Source organism: Strongylocentrotus purpuratus, unplaced genomic scaffold (genome assembly GCF_000002235.5).
Source record: "Strongylocentrotus purpuratus isolate Spur 01 unplaced genomic scaffold, Spur_5.0 spur5_scaffold_16, whole genome shotgun sequence".
Classification (NCBI taxonomy): domain Eukaryota; kingdom Metazoa; phylum Echinodermata; class Echinoidea; order Camarodonta; family Strongylocentrotidae; genus Strongylocentrotus; species Strongylocentrotus purpuratus.
This window is the reverse complement of record NW_022145601.1, coordinates 30,742,769-30,760,497: the sequence shown is the minus strand read 5'-3', so window position 1 is coordinate 30,760,497 and position 17,729 is coordinate 30,742,769. Positions and strand designations below refer to the sequence as shown.

At 38.0% G+C, this 17,729-nt stretch overlaps 1 protein-coding gene across 1 annotated transcript; it reads right to left on the bottom strand.

The window, feature by feature from the left end:
- Nucleotides 1-1,331: 1,331 nt before the first annotated feature.
- On the bottom strand, nucleotides 1,332-9,771 carry LOC586767 (E3 ubiquitin-protein ligase MIB2). The gene is made up of 8 exons (XM_030987265.1): nucleotides 9,683-9,771; nucleotides 9,020-9,160; nucleotides 8,654-8,815; nucleotides 7,025-7,193; nucleotides 6,134-6,216; nucleotides 3,886-4,071; nucleotides 2,487-2,593; nucleotides 1,332-1,949 (listed from the first exon to the last, which is right to left on the bottom strand). The coding sequence occupies exons 2-8, from the start codon at nucleotides 9,111-9,113 to the stop codon at nucleotides 1,827-1,829; spliced, it is 924 nt and encodes a 307-aa protein (XP_030843125.1). The 5' UTR covers nucleotides 9,114-9,160; nucleotides 9,683-9,771; the 3' UTR covers nucleotides 1,332-1,826.
- Nucleotides 9,772-17,729: the final 7,958 nt, after the last annotated feature.

The window sequence follows — 17,729 nt, the reverse complement described above, 5'->3', positions numbered from 1 at the left end:
AAATAATGTAATGAACAACCGTATTTACCTTATTATTACCCCTTTTTTCACATAATCCATTACTTTTTGCGTGTAATCCCTATGGGAGATGACCTTTTTTCAAATCTGGATTCTACATTCCTGTATTTTGCGAGCAATATCGCCATTATTTCTGCTTGGATTTAGTTGATTTTTGAGTATGTTGTAGCTAAGACTATATGCTATCTAAATCATTCCTCATTTTTTCAATTAGGTATCAGGATCACGCTCATGATCATGATCATTATCATAATGATGATAATCATTTATCAATTACATTTTCATTTCTTTGAATAAGATAAAATTGTAAAAATGTTTTATCATGATGTAAATTAGAGTCAAAGGTGTAACTGGTTACTGTACAGAGTCAACGGTCATATATTGTTTCAATCTATCTTCCCGAGATCCATGATGATCAAGGGGACACAATTTAAACTTGACACATAGATAGATCATAATGGGAGAAGCACATTATGAAATTATATATCGTGTAATACATTATTCGTTATGTAAACCATCATCATACGTATCACCTAATTTGTCTAAGTGACTAATTAAAGTCTAGTTTATAACCTTAGTATCGTTCTGAACGATAAGTTGTCCTAAATTAATATGTATTCTGCTAGGTGTGTCATATTATCTGAGGTTGATTTCGTTAGTGAGTTAAGCACTATAGGTTAAGATTTGGTAATAGTAATTTGAGATGATTTGAATGTTACTATATGTTATCTGTTATATTACTTGTAAATCTTTAGGAGTTTTAGTTATATAATGTGTTGAGGTTAACTCTGAATAATCATGTTTTGCAAAACAGTAGTAAAGTATATTTTGAGAGTTAATAGGTTGCGATTATAGTAATTGAATCGTTTTCGGTTTGGTGTTTTATGAGTAAAATTCACAATGATTTGTATTTATTATTATTCCTTCAGGTGTTGACAAATGACAATCAACATGTAAGAAGCGGGAACAATCGGAGGAATTAAACGGTCCTCTTGGCCAGATTGCCAGGGTGAGTGGGTTATCATATTCAATGTATAAACCACTAATTAAATGTAGTTTTAATTGGGAATTAAGTTTGATTGTTTGACAAAGTTCACTTGAAGGTTGTATTCATTTATTTGTTAGGAAAGTTATCCATAAAGATGGAAGAACTTTATTTGTGATTAGATGCTGGTTATTTTCATGCAATATTGATTAAGTTTTAATGAATATAATATAAACAACCTGTTTATCATTAATTATCATGAGTTGGCTTGATGTCATATTGTTGGAATTCGTATCTTGGAGTCATAAACGAATAAAATGTTTATTGCTATTATGTGTGTTTTCAAACATTTCCTCATTTCTATTTAATTGCTTAATTTTGTTTATTTTGCACCTGAAATCAAACGAACCGCAACACAAAGAATAGTGTGATGAGTCTTTTCTACCAGTTTCCGCGTGTGATCTGCGTGTTGCAATAACATTGTACACATGTACTAGTATGTTGAAGTTGTTCACAGTTGGCTCAGTCAGAAAAGCATTTACCAGATGAACCAGATAGAGGGCTCACATACAAACCACAGATAAGAACTGAAACCTTAGTTGTTATTAGATCCCTCCTCTGTTCTCAATAAATACATTTACATGCAAGCTAGGGTAAATGTAGGTCCTATATATATGCCCATTGTTATTTGGCATCTTTTGAGCCTCAAGGGGGGGGGGGGCAAAAGTCCAAGAGTTTAATTTCCTTTTTTCCCCTTTCAGGAAAAAGGGATGCCAATTACAAGTACATCTAAATAAAGATAATAACAATCATTTAGTCATGACTAATAGCCTACCCTGGTTACAGCTTCTGTGTTGAAATCCCACCCAAGATCTAGAACTGGGAAATGGAGTTTGCAATCACCGTTGTACGTGACTGCAATAATGGTAGCAACCTGCCGTAGAGACTAAACAGACGAAACAAAACAAGAGTGAACATGATATTTTCATCATGATGAGTATAAACATCTTACACCATATTTACACTGTATATAAAAAGGGAATTAGGTCATGGAGTGAGGGGTACCACATTGGTTAACTGTTCAGGGCGGGGGGGGGGGGGCATTGTCTTATTTTCTCGGGATTATTTTACAGGATGTAGTTGTCCAGGGTGTAATTGTCTAATTGGGATAGTTGTCATATGAGGGGTAGTTACCCTATGGAGAGTAGCTGTCCATGGGTAGTTGGGAAAAGGGGGTGGGGAGGTATACAGGGGTCATATTCTAAGGTGCAGATGCCTAGCTGACACAGAAAATGTAGTTTAATGCCGTAAAACTTTAACTAATATAATCTTAAACAGATGGAAAACCTTGTAACAAAACAGTTGTGAACTACTATGACCGACTCAGCATAAATCATTAACTTTATTGAATGAGGGAGGGTTGCCCCCACCCCCCCCCCCCCAAAAAAAAAGGTCAGGAGGGCACATCTAGGGATTAACTTACATCTGTCATCTGTGGCATCCAGTCTCCATGTTCTTCTTGCAGCTGTTTGATTTCATCAACATCAACAAGGACTGAAGCCATGTCACCTAAACATAAAGTTCTCTCACCTGAAATAAGTAGAAATAGAATGAACAAGAATCTCTTGCATTCATTATAATATCTACCCAAAATGTAAAAAGTAAGAGCAGCATAACACATTAGAGCCTACCAAATCAGATATAGTTCTTGATAATTTGAAATCAATATTGGGAACAGCTAAAGAGAAAGATGCACTAATAAAGGGAAATATATCTATTTATATACCTCACTTTAGAAAGCCAGCCGTCTGATTGGTCGAAATTGGAGTCGTGATTTTAGCCATTCCCGTAAAGAAACGAATAAAACAGGTTTATAGTCCAAGAGTGAGATCCCTAAAAAATTCTGGTTAACATGGAAATAGTAAATGTTGCTGGGATACCCATTGGTTTACGTGTTAAATTGTTCTTTATGGAATGAGCATTGGTTTATGTGTTAAAATGTTCTTTCGTCGAATGTGCAGTGCGGCTACCATACAGTTTTTGTGCAATTAATTTAGTTGCTGCATTTGCACTCAGTGCAGATGACCGCCGATCTCCATTGTAGGCCTAGATCTACATGTAATGACGAGATGACGCCCCTTGGGAAATATGAAGATAAATCTGCTCTTTCATATGACACCTCATTTTTCGAGTATCACCTTCAGGATCACAAGCACTAAAGGTTTGAATCTCCATTTGTAACAATTTTTTCAAACAAATTTTACATGATTACGTAATGCACGTAAACTGCCTCAGGATATATGCCTGCAGTTTCAATGGGAAGGATTTTAGCAACAAAAAATAGAATGCGCCTAGAGACCTGCAAGTTATCAACACAATCATCAATAGAGTAAACAAACTTGATTACCATGAATGCATATTCTATGACCCTTTTTACTGTATATAAAAGAGATAATGACTGCTTTAATATTCGGTACGCCTCAGGTGATTATCAGGATGCACCATCCCCTTGAGACTATAAAACAACTATTCCCCTCATAGCAGTCATTATCTCTATGCCATTAAGACATGCAGTGAAACCAGCAACATTAATTATAAAACTGTTGAGAATTCTTAAGATTTTGCGGTGATTATCTTTGTGATACAAATCATGCAGCATGGAACTAATAATAAATCAGGAAAACTCACAAAATTTCAGTTTCTAGACTAAACTATACAAGCTCAAATTTAACAACCACTTTTTACCATTTATATAATTACTTCTAAATCTATCAGGACAATTTGGTCTAAAAATGTTATATCATTGTGGACTTAGGCTTAAATAGATACCCCCCCCCCATCAGCCCACCCAAAATAAAGGGAAAATCAAGTCTTCTCCTCACCAAAATTTGCTAGATGGTCCTTATAGTAGAGCCCATATTTAGCCGCCTCTTCACATTTGATGTCGATCACACCATCTTCAAGAGTGTGCCTGGTAACTTCCCCCCCTTCCCATGGCCACAACACCTTGACTCCTCCCCATTGAAGCTCGTATCTTAGGGTCTCCACCACGATGCCTTGCTTGCCGTCTGTAAAGATTCAAGGCCACAGGTTTGTCAATTAACATGTAGTTTAGACTTCTACCAACCTTATAAGTTTAGTCAATTGTCTGCACCAATCAGTAAACAAACACACCTATTCACAAATGTACCGCATGAAATATGTGAATCACCTGGATATACTGAGACTACAACTTAAGGATGATAATCACTATTTATATACCTCACTTAAGAAATCCAGCCATCTGATTGGTCAGAATTTGAGTCGTGATTTCAGCCATTCCCGTAAAACAACGAAAAATGCCAATAACGGTCAACAGTATAAGAGTTACAGTAGATCCCTCAAACAATTTGAAATATAGTAACATTTTGCTGCGATACCCATTGGTTTACATATTAAAATTGTCTTTGTGCGATTCCCAAATGATTGAAACTTTCAGTAATTTTTCCAGCGAAGATTAACAGACGGTGTCTCAGATTGTCTGTGATGTTTTAACCAATCTTTACTCAATAAAAGGATAAGGTAAGAATTCTTGGTAGATTTTGGGGTCAATTCGGTATATAAAAGAGATATCGACTGCTTTGATAATAATCAAGGAATGGCCGTTTCTATACTGGCTTGCGGGAAAGTTGCATCCCCTTGAGTGTATAAAAACAGCCAGTCCTCTCGTAGCAGTCAATATCTCTATACAACATTCTCCCTATAAAACATGAAACAGAAGGAAAATAATGTTTCATGAAGTTATCATGGTAACTTTCATCAAATATATTCTTTTAGATTTCACTCTAATGTTTAAGAATATATTCTACATTCCACCTAAGTCTTGGGATATATATAATTGAATATACAGTAAAACCTGCTTCGGTGTCCATTAGTATAGACAGACTTTCTGTTTGTAAAAGGCCACATTTTCTGTTTCCTTGTCGTGGTGTTTCTCATTGAAACATATACTAAAAAGACCAACTGCCTAAAATGACAATTTTTCTGTCTCCACAGAGAAGTCTTAACTCATAGCCTGCCATAAGGCTGCATGCACGCTATCGTTATAGTGCTTTGTACATTTTCTGTTTCCTTGTCGTGGTGTTTCTCATTGAAACATATACTAAAAAGACCAACTGCCTAAAATGACAATTTTTCTGTCTCTACAGAGAAGTCTTAACTCATAGCCTGCCATAAGGCTGCATGCACGCTATCGTTATAGTGCTTTGTACATGCTAGAGAGCCATCGCTTGAGTGCCATGTGCGTGCAAGGGCGCATTTGTAATAGTAGTTATTGTTTATGCTCATTGGACTGTGCTGTGTGTTTTGCACTCGCTATTCGTAGAACCATTGCGTTAATCAGATTATCTCCAAAACTGGCACGGGGGATTAGCCCAGTGGCATGATAAGAGTTAATATACATGTTTATCTATTTTAGACTGCTTTTTATACTTTTGAATAAGAAACATATTTGTAAATGGTATGGGCGATATTTATTCCATTAAAAAAGAGGAAGAAGGAAGAGAAATATGAATTGATTTGTAGAGAAAAATAAATCTAGCCTTGAATGTAGTATGGGGTGACAATAGTGACTGAGAGCAAACAAAGGAACCAAAACCCCTTTGCATTGTTTGCTTTACATATGCACTGCTACCAACTCCATACAGCATGAACCTTGGCCTACTAGTGAATCAAAAGCACTAGCAATGGGAATATTCCCTGATGTTATTTCACAATTTCATTGACCACAAACATAAAGAACTGACCTAAAATTGAAAACATAACTTCCACTTTCTCAATTAACCCTTCACTAGCTTTGATCCACCATGGATCATGAAGGGGGATGCCACAGTTGACTTTTGGGGCACATACCGTGTACATGGCAATGTTGCAATCCAGGATTACATGATCAATGGCGGAAAACAAGTTTAGGTTCTATACCTACATGTTGATGGTTAGGCAGGCAAGAAATATATATCAAATTACCTTACGGGCAACCGATACATACATGTATACCATAAGCCCATCAAGGGGCAACACACTTTCAAAGCCGGTTTCAGCTTCAAGACAAGGTACCCCTTTTAAGGTTCCATATCTTTATTCCACACTGACCTTTTGAAACTTCAGCTCCCACAAACAATCCTCTAGCTTCTACACGGTTGTTGAGACTGCTCTCTCTTGTTGGAGCACGCACACTGTATGGAAGACCACAGAAAGTAGAGAGAAAGGATTAGTATCACGTGGTAGAATAGAAGAAAAAAAATCCTGAAACATTTTTTTAATTTGGTATTTTCACTTCAATATAAGCTTGTACATGATGCTTATCCTGAAGATGATAGGGATGACCTACCGAAACATTGAGGGCCACATATGCACTCTCAAAAGAATACGTACGTGGTGTAACCACAAATCTCACTCTGATGCTTATTGATTCAATAATTAACATAGAAGAATGTGATAAGTTAATTACTACGGTATATCAGACAAGAAATAAAAATAAGCAAACATATTTTTCAAAATATTATCTGATTTACCGGTCCTAAGCTTTGATTTACCTGAACCTATGAGGAAATCTGTATCTCTGTTACACTTCTCTTGGAAGCTGATTTTGAATTCAGTGCATAAGTATTAGCCCTATACCCGATTAGGGTGAGGAGTATGTGTATAACTTATTATAGAGATATTGACTGCTTTGTTCTTAAATTACATTCATGTTCCTAAGTATAAATTGTATTGTTTGAACAGATGTCGAATATGTTGTCAAATTGAATGACAGAAAATAAATGTTCATTTGAATTGAATTGAATTGAATCTAACTTACAATGAACAGGAATATGTTCAATTTACAGACTTTCAAACCTTGTATAAAAAATATGAATGCTGAAGAAGCAGACCACATGGAATAGGGACAAAGAGAAATTTCAACATCCTGGCCAACAGTGAGGGGTCGAAACGGATGATAACAAATGACACTAATACGAAATGATGACGATGATAGCTTACCAGGATCCGATGGGAGATGAGAACCTTACAAACTGGTGGTCCAGATGATGTTCATTCTTATTATAGCATGCATCACACAGGTCAAAGCTCTTACATACTGCACATAACCATCTGTACCGTACTGGGTAACGGGAACACACGTCACATTCAATTAGGAGATGGGGCCGACCTGACGGTGGAAGATAATTAATGGAATGGAATGAATTCAAGGAAGTGAACTGAATCTACATGTAGAACTGGACATTTGGGTGAAAAGAATTAATTTCATTACCGGTATATACACTGTATTAAAGCTCTTTACAACTGTAAAACAAAAAGTAACAATTTTTTGTTAGGGCCTCTAATTGTTTAAAAGATAAGATATATTTTATATTTCATACAACATATTCAAAAATGGACAGAGCTTACATCATCCACTTTAGCCATGCCCTTTGCAATTATATAATTTTTGTGTTGCCTTGACTAGCCAAAGGGTATTACAAATTTCTAGGTACATTATTCATCAAATTTCTTCATCAATAAGCACCGCTATGTTTCCTTCCCGGCCCCCCCCCCCCCACTCAGTGTTATTTAGGGTACGCATATGCTTGTTCCCTCGTTTTGAAAGCACCCCCTATCTGAGGACTGCCAACATTTCTGAAACCCCCTTTCGCGGGGGTTTTGCTGGCTTTTCCTGCCTTGGAGACCCCCTAAATCAGGAAAAATGCTCAATGTACCCCCTTAAATTCGGAATAATTTCTCAGGAGTCCAAAGAGATGAGTGAAGAACAAAAAATCACACCCTTTTTAAAGAAATCTCTGGGTAACAGGTCAAATACACCCCTGTTTTTACAATTCTCGGGCCGGACTTTGTCGCACGAAAAGTACCCCTTTACCAGACATTTTGGTAACACGCATGCGGTCATTCCGACCCCGGAGTGGGGGGGGGGGGGGGCCGGGGTTTCCTTATCACTGAGATGTAGGCCTTTATATACCTGAGTCGGTATTGAATTCCATACTTGAAATCAGAAATATGAGTATTTTACTCAGTTTTCACTGCAGATTAGATAAAATACTTAGCCAACTTTGGTATTCAGTTTATGATGATTACCATAAATTTTAAAACGGCTTTGTAGCATACTTAGCCTGCCAATTATTTTGGAAGCCTAATGGGAGGCTAATGGTTGTCATACCCAGTCATGGTGATGGTGATGGTGGTTATTTTACCTGACTGCTAAGAAAGCATAAATGCTTGTAAGTAATCAACCAGACAGCCGACGGCTTTTGGTCCTCTCCGGGTCACCGGATTACGAGACCACGTACTGCTCTACCGACTGAGCTATCGCGCCTCCTCTATAAGCTGCGCACAATTATTAGCGTGCATTTGATGCGACTCGTAAATTGCGCATTGCTTTTGATTGACCGTGTGATGTCACAATGCTTATCAGTAAGTATTTTGCCATAAAGCCATAAGTAAAAGTCTAACTCAAACTAAAAATGGAATTGAATACTGGCCCAGGCCTTTATTTGCAGCAACAGCTAGTGCAACAAATTTACAACAGGGTCAAAGATAGCATGCCACGGGACAACTTCTACATCATACTTCCTTTCTTTTATAGTTCGGAGCAATTGTGAAACTGGTTTTACGTACCTAACCCAACATCCATACATGCTAAGTCATACTTTCCATCTAGTCCTGTCCTGTAGTCCCCGATGTGGCCCAGGTCCCAGGCTACAGTCACCTTCTGGACCTTCCAATTGGTCCTTGCTGTCTCGTTGGACCGAGAATGCCCAGATCTTTCTTCCTTTATGGCTACAACCACAAAAGACAATAACGATATTCTATCACATACAGTTTTCTGTTTAATAACAACAACAACAACAACAAAAAGAAGATATTTTACAATTTCAAAATAATTATACTTTGGTGTGATGACTGATTGAATTAGAAATAAAATATTAATTTTCACCTAAATCATAAATCCTCGCCCGCAAGAACCAAAAGATAAATACTGACCGATAACCGTTCCGACACAGCCATCGCCCCCATCATCATCGTTGTATTCCCAATCTGGTCCACGTACCACACGTTCGCCGATGTACGTGAGCATGGTGCCTTCCTCAGATTTGAACCTCGAACGTCAATCTTGTGCTCCTCCTGAAATATCAAATAATACATTTTACTTTGATGACAGAAAAAATAAATATGTAAATTGGAAGTAGATGGGACTGCAGTTGATGTTCGAAAATGTTCGAAAATGTTCGAAAATGTTCTAGAATTTAAAGCCAGAGATAATTTGGCTTAAAATGAAAATCTCCAAATATACTATGCATATGGACTCATGCAGTATTGCAAATTAAGACCAGAAAGTATTCATTAAATAGCACTATAACCATCATGAATATTTATAACATTATCCAACATAAGTCTTAAAAGATTTATGGAATGTTGCTTGTAAACTTCTTCACTATTTTTACTCGCCCAACTTGTATAGTATACACACTATGCACTAATCAATCGTGACCACTATGAGAGACACCACACCACAATATCCTTGTTGAGTTGCTGAAAAGGCTTTTGACGAGTACCAGCATAGACATAGACATTGCTGTTTCAAATCAACTGTCGGGATTCACAACCTGTCTAGCCACACAATGTCTGGGTATATGTGTTACTTACCCGTTTGATTACTAGTTTGCTAAGCTAATGCAGGGGATGTCTCGAGTTGGAGTGGCAGAAACAAATCACGAGCATTGAGGTTTTTCTAATGCCAAACATGCGCATGGCATTCAATACAACAATATGCACTTATTAATGATTTTTGGCACGTGATGTTTATTTTAATACTGGAGTTTGGACTTTATACTACTGCATGCATATACATGTATGTATATATATACAACAATATGCACTTATTAATGATTTTTGGCACGTGATGTTTATTTTAATACTGGAGTTTGGACTTTATACTACTGCATGCATATACATGTATGTATATATATATACAACAATATGCACTTATTAATGATTTTTGGCACGTGATGTTTATTTTAATACTGGAGTTTGGACTTTATACTACTGCATGCATATACATGTATGTATATATATATTTTTTTGTCCTGAAAATTTGAAAATTATGCCGAGATTTTTGTCAGTGGGGGATATGCTCCGTTACCCACACATTAACAAAATTTGAGGGGGGGGGGGATTAAGTAGTGGATTTGACGGAATATTGTGTACTTCATCTATGAAGCGATTTAGCTAACTTTGTAACGGCCTATAAACGACACCTTTAGAAAACAACATTAAGTTTTCCTGGTATGAAAACATCAACATAGTTTCTAACAAATCATTCATAATGATAAGCTCATGACATATTTGGTAATCCATCACAGATGGAATGTATAAAGCCACCCCTCCACCTCTTTTATTTCATCTATTATTAGAAGCCAAATTATAACCAGTAATTCAATATAAGCTAGTATCAAGTTCAGTAGGAAACCAGGTCTCAGAAACACCTATTGCTGTGACTCCTGAGCTGTCCTGAGCTGTAATTTGATCATTATTTTCATCATATTGTTGCAAGGTACTTGCATTGGATTCAAAATTACTGCATATTCAGTTTCAACCATATTAAGAAAATAGATATTGTACTTTGAAACCGCGGTTCGTAATTTATCAGGTAGCAAACTGACATGAGATAGAGAGGATAGGAAATACACATAAATATAAATAAAGCACCAATGTACTTAGATTACAAGGTAAATGAGACAACTTGAGAAATAAAAAAATATAATGTTGAAATTAAATAGCAGGGATTTAAGGAGAAATAAAGTAGAAAAGTGGAGGGAATATATAATGAAGAAAGGCAAGAAAAAACAATATGTATACAAAACATATTTGCCACGAATAGGCTTAGTTGCAAGTAAGGAGTTACTATATAGTCCGCGAAATTCAGTCATAAGTTTGCAAGATCTTCTTCGCATGTAATAAGCTTTTTGGTGAGGCGACCACTGTCACTAGTGTTGTCGAGACCGGCAAATATTCTGCCGTCAATACTCCAGGCCTTGACAGCTTTCTTACAGTGCCTGACGGCATGGAAGAGCTTCTGCTTCCTGGCCGTCAAGTCCTTGTTGACATATATACCAGAGCTCTTGAGCTTCATCCTCGCTCCAATGAAAAGGGCTCTGGTACAGTACGATGTAAACTTAACAATGATAGACCGATCTGGCTTGTCACCATCAACTGGCTTGGTACCCCGTCCAAGGGGATGAGTGCAGTCGATGTCAGCTTGGGTCAGTTTACTCACAGATGTTATCCAGGTTATATATTCAGTTTCCAGAGAGAATCTCTATCCAGCTCATATGCAAGATTCATAGGGGTAAGAGGCAGCCCCTATGAGGGTATTTCAAATTCTGATATTCAGGCAACCACCACCTCATATTCATATTCAGCTCGGCAAAGTCGTGCTGGAATATTTGGGCAGTGAGATGCAGTCTTGGCCTATAGGAGTCTAGTGGAGGTGCCCCATATTTCTGTATTTTTCACAATAACTTCACACAATTTGCAAATTTAAAACTAAAGAATCAATATTCTGGCCAAAGGGGGTCAGCCCCCCCCCCCCTTCCTCTTCACAACATTGTGCCAGTACACCAAAGTTTTGACTGCTATGGCAAGGTTGTTTATAATACTAATCTTATCATTATTATGTTCACATATCGTACCGATTTGATGCACGTTTCTTTGTTTGTTGTTCTTATTGTAATAGAAATAGTCTGGTGTACTCAAGTCTAACACTTAACAATAACAGTAATAAATGAATGGATGCCTAATAGTATTAGTATCCTCAAACAGAATATTTGGCACTAGTTCAGAAGTCTATCCAGACTTTGACCCGGAACTCCGGCGTGGAGATACCGAACTAAAAGTAAAACAAACCGAAATGTTCTTCAATTGTTCAAATAATGGTCATGATTTTAAAATTGTTATATGTTTCTTACCTGTTTCGTGTCAATTTTCTTATCTTTTTTGGAGTATTTTTCCTAAAAACGAAGACTTATTATATACACTTTCTCACGGGATTTCACGGTAAAGTGCTGCACAATACATTGCATAACGTACTGGTGGTGGGGTGCGGGCGCGCGGGTGTGTTCAGTTGGCGACCGTATTGCAATATGATGAATTGCTAAAAATTATGTGTAGATCTATGGAGAATGTCAACAAATGTCAGTTTTATTAAGAATGACCCATGTATAGTGCCATATCATAAACCAGACGGTTGTCACTCTGGATAGACTTCTGAACTAACGCCAAATATTTTAGTATTCTCTTTTCAGTCAATTCTAATACTCAATCAATAGATCTTATTCCAATATCTCAAATCAACGTTATATCATTCAAGATCGTCATGACAACACAATTACAACCTACCAATACCAGTCACCAACCAGCCAGCAACAGCAAGACATATGACACAGTCGACTCGAATGTAGAGCTGTGGACCGGAGTGTGGTTTAATTGGCCGTGCGTACGTGTGACGTGTGATGATTATAATTGGCTCTTCAGTCTTCCGACGAAATGCATTTTTGTAAGCCAAAAAAGAACAATCATCCCAGATAGCTAGAATATGATGAAATGCGCGATCGGCATCTTCCACTGACCTGCATTACATGAGCTGAGCCTCATGAGATAGAGCATGGAGATATAAAATAGAGAGCGAGCTTGCACAGACAAGGGAGATGCCCTGGCATGCACAGACTATTATGAATATGAATTCGATCACATGCTACGCCTCTTGTGTATACTGCCTGCGTTTAGTTTTCTCTCTCTCTCGCACACACACACACACACACACACACGCACACCACACACACGAATTAAGCACACACGGCATTGCGAGCGATATGAAGAAAGGGGATTTCCCCGTTTTTCTCGCACTGATGCAATTTGATGCAATTCCGGGCACTGACACTTTACGAGGTTATGGCAGAGAGTTGGACAAGTCGATCCTTTTTTCATCTTTAGTAAATTTAACCCCATATTTTCATATGATTACCACGATGCTTATATAATTTTGTATAGGCATCGACACTAATTATACCAACCATTAGGCCTAAAATAAAAACCTGTTGTATTGTCCTTTGCGACCGACCCCAAAATCTGAAAATCTACGGTCGGCATTTTAAACAATTTTTTTTTTTTTTAACTGTTTTTTAGAGGAAAAAAAATTATTAATGAAAAAAAAAAAAATTGTTTGTTTAAATGGGATATAAATGCACAAAATCAAATTATTTCCATATTCTCACTCGTCTTCTGTCCTAGTTTCAAAATCCTACTAGCACAGAGTGTTGTCACAACACAACATTGCAAACCATGGATTATTATGAGGTGAAAAGATATGAATGGAATGATGACGCTGAAACACATGTATTAAAGCATTAAAAACTGAGAAATATCAGCCAAAAGAGGGCGGGGAAAAAAAGGGTTAAAAACTGAAAAATATCGGCCCAAAGAGGACGACAACTTAAAAAAAAAAAACTTTTCCGACCGACCGACCCATGTTTTGGCACCTAATGGGTAATACAATAAGTTTTTATTTTAGGCCTTATTAGCAGACCCCTGCATATGGCATGGCACAGCTAGTGCCTGCATGAGCAGAAATCCCCCCCCCCCCGGGGGGGGGGGGGGGTTCAGCGTCGTCGATCAGAGGTCACGACTGAAACCAGCCTTCAGACCATCCAAGGTGGACATAAAAGACTCGGAGAAATATCTTCAATTTGCAAGAAGGGTATTGAATCAAGTGAAAGTCTGACAAAATCAAGTGATGATCCGAAAATCCGAACTGTGATAAGCCAGTCAAATGTGATCAACACGGCGTTCTGTGTTCTGATTGTAAAAAAAATGGTTTCACACAGGGCTATAATTTGTTCAGAGTAGGCCAAGTTTTAATATGAATGCCCTGAAGAGAAGTGGAATTGTTTAACATGTTGTCTGCCATCCTTTTGTGATTCATTATTTACTGACGGTTGTCTAGAGAAAGAAAGCCAAAATGAGGATAGACTAAAAGAAAACTATGTTAAAGGGATAGTTGAGTTCTGTTGCAGAGGCCGCTACACAAAATATGTCTTGTGAGATAATGAAAAACTGAGTTTCAAATTTGAAATAACATATTATTTAAATTACAAAATCATCTTTGTTTGATCAAAATCGGTTCAGAGACGGCTGAAATATAACGATTTCTAATACCTGTGTACCACCACAAATATTAGATATTTTGAAAAATTTGAAAAAAAAGATATAACTCCTTTTACGTCGTATTTCAGCCAATGCCGATGTTGACTTTTTTTGTTAGCATTTTCGTGTTGCTTATATTACCCACAATTAGCCAGCTCATGTATTGTTATTTTTAATTAAACAATTAATTACGGTTACCGTGTTATTTTGAAAGTGGAGCTGAATTGGTATGATCATATTGGCTAAATTTCACACATTTGGGGGTCTAAAATTACCTTCATAGCAATTTTAGGTTCTATAAGGGCACTATAAATGTCACTTTGAAGGCATTTACGGTCTGAAAACAGAACTCAACTTTCCCATTAAGGTAACGCGCGTTACACGGTACCTGAAAAGCAAGCGATAGCAAGAATAATCACGCGAAACCTCACAGATGAAAACACTTCTCTTTATCAAGAATTTGAAGAAAAGTTTAAAGTTAAAGGTCTTCATTTTGTACACCTTAATGTGAGCAGGGGCGTCGCTAGACCTTTTTAAGTGGGGGGGGGGGGTGTAGAGGCCAACGATTACCGACAAAACTAGCCACCAATTACCGACAAAATTAAATGTCCAATGTTTACAAATTCAACCCTATAAACCTGGGGCCGAAGGCTAAATTGTTTTTCCTATGGGACTATCTATAGTACTTGCATATGCGCAAAATGGTCTTTTTCCTCGACGACATAAATATACGAATTATTTCTTCAATTTAGTCAGCATCATAGCTATATATTTTAATGCAGGCGCGGAGCTAGGATCTTATTATAGGGAAGGGCGGTAGTGGGCAAGAGAATCACTTAAAAGCGCGCTCATTAGGGGGGGGGGGTGTGGTGATAGGCCTCCCGCGCAAAGCGCGGAAGTTTAGACGTTTCTTTAAATTATTAGGAAAAGAAGACGATTAATTGTATCGTTTTCGACTGGTAATCCTTGGCTGAATGAAGTTTCCCCCCCCCCCTCCCGCGCGAAGCGCGAAAGCTTTTACGTTTCATTAAATTATGAGAAAAAGCAGACGATTCGGTGTGCTGTTCTCTACTCTTAATCCTTAAAGCTCCCCCCTCCCGCGCGAAGTTGTACCGTTTTCGACTCTAAATAAGCCCTATTAATTTTGTCTGAATTCAGTTTCCCCCTCTTGCGCGAAGCGCGGAAGCTTTGACGTTTCCATAAATAATTAGAGAAAGAACACGATTCGTTGTACCGTTTTCGACTCTAAATAAGCCCTATTAATTTTGTCTGAATTCAGTTTCCTCCTCTCGCGCAAAGCGCGGAAGCTTTGACGTTTCCTAAAATTATGAGAGAAAGAAGACGATTCGTCGTACAGTTCTCGACTCGTCTAAATGAAGTTTTCCCCTTCCGCGCGAAGCGCGAAACCTTTGACATTTCCTTAAATTATTAGAGAAAGAACACGATTCGTTGTACCGTTTTCGACTTTTAATAAGCCCATTTGTCTGAATTTAGTTTCCCACTCTCGCGCGAAGCGCGGAAGCTTTGACGTTTCATTAAATTATGAGAAAAAGCAGACGATTCGGTGTGCTGTTCTCTACTCTTAATCCTTAAAGCTCCCCCCTCCCGCGCGAAGTTGTACCGTTTTCGACTCTAAATAAGCCCTATTAATTTTGTCTGAATTCAGTTTCCCCCTCTTGCGCGAAGCGCGGAAGCTTTGACGTTTCCATAAATAATTAGAGAAAGAACACGATTCGTTGTACCGTTTTCGACTCTAAATAAGCCCTATTAATTTTGTCTGAATTCAGTTTCCTCCTCTCGCGCAAAGCGCGGAAGCTTTGACGTTTCCTAAAATTATGAGAGAAAGAAGACGATTCGTCGTACAGTTCTCGACTCGTCTAAATGAAGTTTTCCCCTTCCGCGCGAAGCGCGAAACCTTTGACATTTCCTTAAATTATTAGAGAAAGAACACGATTCGTTGTACCGTTTTCGACTTTTAATAAGCCCATTTGTCTGAATTTAGTTTCCCACTCTCGCGCGAAGCGCGGAAGCTTTGACGTTTCTATTTATTAATTTATTAATTATTAGAGAAAGAACACGATTCGTTGTACCGTTTTTCGACTCTAAATAAGCCCTCTTAATTTTGTCTGAATTCAGTTTCCCCCTCTCGCGCGAAGCGCGGAAGCTTTGACGTTTCCTCAAGTTATTAGAGAAAGAACACGATTCGTTGTACCGTTTTGTACTCTAAATAAGCCCTATTAATTTTGTCTGAATTCAATTTCCTCCTCTCGCGCAAAGCGCGGAATTTTTGACGTTTCCTTCAATTATTAGAGAAAGAAGACGATTCGTCGTACCGTTCTCGACTCGTCTAAATGAAGTTTTCCCCTTCCGTACAAAGCGCGAAAGCTTTGACGTTTCCTCAAATGATTAGAGAAAGAAGACGATTCGTTGTACCGTTCTCGACTCGTCTAAATGAAGTTTCCCCTTTCGCGCAAAGCGCGGAATTTTTGGCGTTTCATCACGATATAAAGAAAGGAAGACGATTCGTCGTACCGTTGTTGACTCTTAAACCTCGTTTGAATTTAGTTTCCCCGAAAATTTTAAACCTCTGATTTCTTTAGCTGATATATAGGAAAGTAAAACTTCGAGAAAATACAAGTATTGTAGTTGTAGTCACTCTCGAAGTCGTCACAGGGGATAAGAAGTCACAGTTCGTAGGGAAAAAAACTTGTCGGCCGACCGACAATATACATCTCACCGACTTCAAACTTCTGCATTGATATAGTACACGAGGATCGAGCAAGAATACCGACACAGCTGACCCGACACAGCAACATATTTACCCATGTCTTTCTTGCTCCCTCGACGAGACGACTCCACCCAACAACCCCCTTCTCTCTTTTACTCCCACTCCTCCTCTCTCAGTCTCTTACCTCCCCTCTCTCTCCTCTCTTTCATCCCCCGTTTCTTTTTTTTCCCTTTCACTCTTTTTTTCTTCTTTTTCCTTTTCTTTCTTTTCCTTTCTTTCCTCTCCTCCCTCTTTTTCTTTTCTCTCTTTCTTTCTTCTCTTTTCTTTCCTTTCTTTTCCTTTCTTTCCTTTCTTTTTCTTTCTTTCTTTTCTTTTCCTTTTCTTTTTTCTTTTCCTTTTCTTTTTTTCTTTTCTTTCCCTTTCCCTCTTTTTTTTTCCCTCTCTTTTTTTCCCTTTCTTTTTTTCCCTCTCTTTTTTTCCCTCCCCCTTTTCTCTTTTTCCCGACGGCAGCGCATTTTTACCGACAATATCCTGACAGGTGGGGGGGGGGGGTGTCGCACCCCCCCCCCCCCCTTTGGCGACGCCCCTGAATGTGAGGTCTATCCTAATCAAGAAATCAGAACTGAGAATTCTTTCTAAAAGAAAAGGACTGTCTTATATTGCTTTCACTGAAACATGGTTAGATAATTCCATAAATGGTGAAGAAATTGAAATAGACGAATACAAGATCATACGCCATGATCGATTATCTTGATCGATTGTCCA

Bases quoted from the DNA above. Each gene is read 5' to 3' on its own strand.
- LOC586767 (XM_030987265.1), bottom strand. From the start codon at position 9,113: ATGCTCACGTACATCGGCGAACGTGTGGTACGTGGACCAGATTGGGAA. The intron at 8,816-9,019 runs GTCAGTATTTAT...TTGTGGTTGTAG, and splicing joins CTGTGTCGGAACGGTTATCG to CCATAAAGGAAGAAAGATCT. The intron at 7,194-8,653 runs GTACGTAAAACC...TTCCACCGTCAG, and splicing joins ATGTATGGATGTTGGGTTAG to GTCGGCCCCATCTCCTAATT.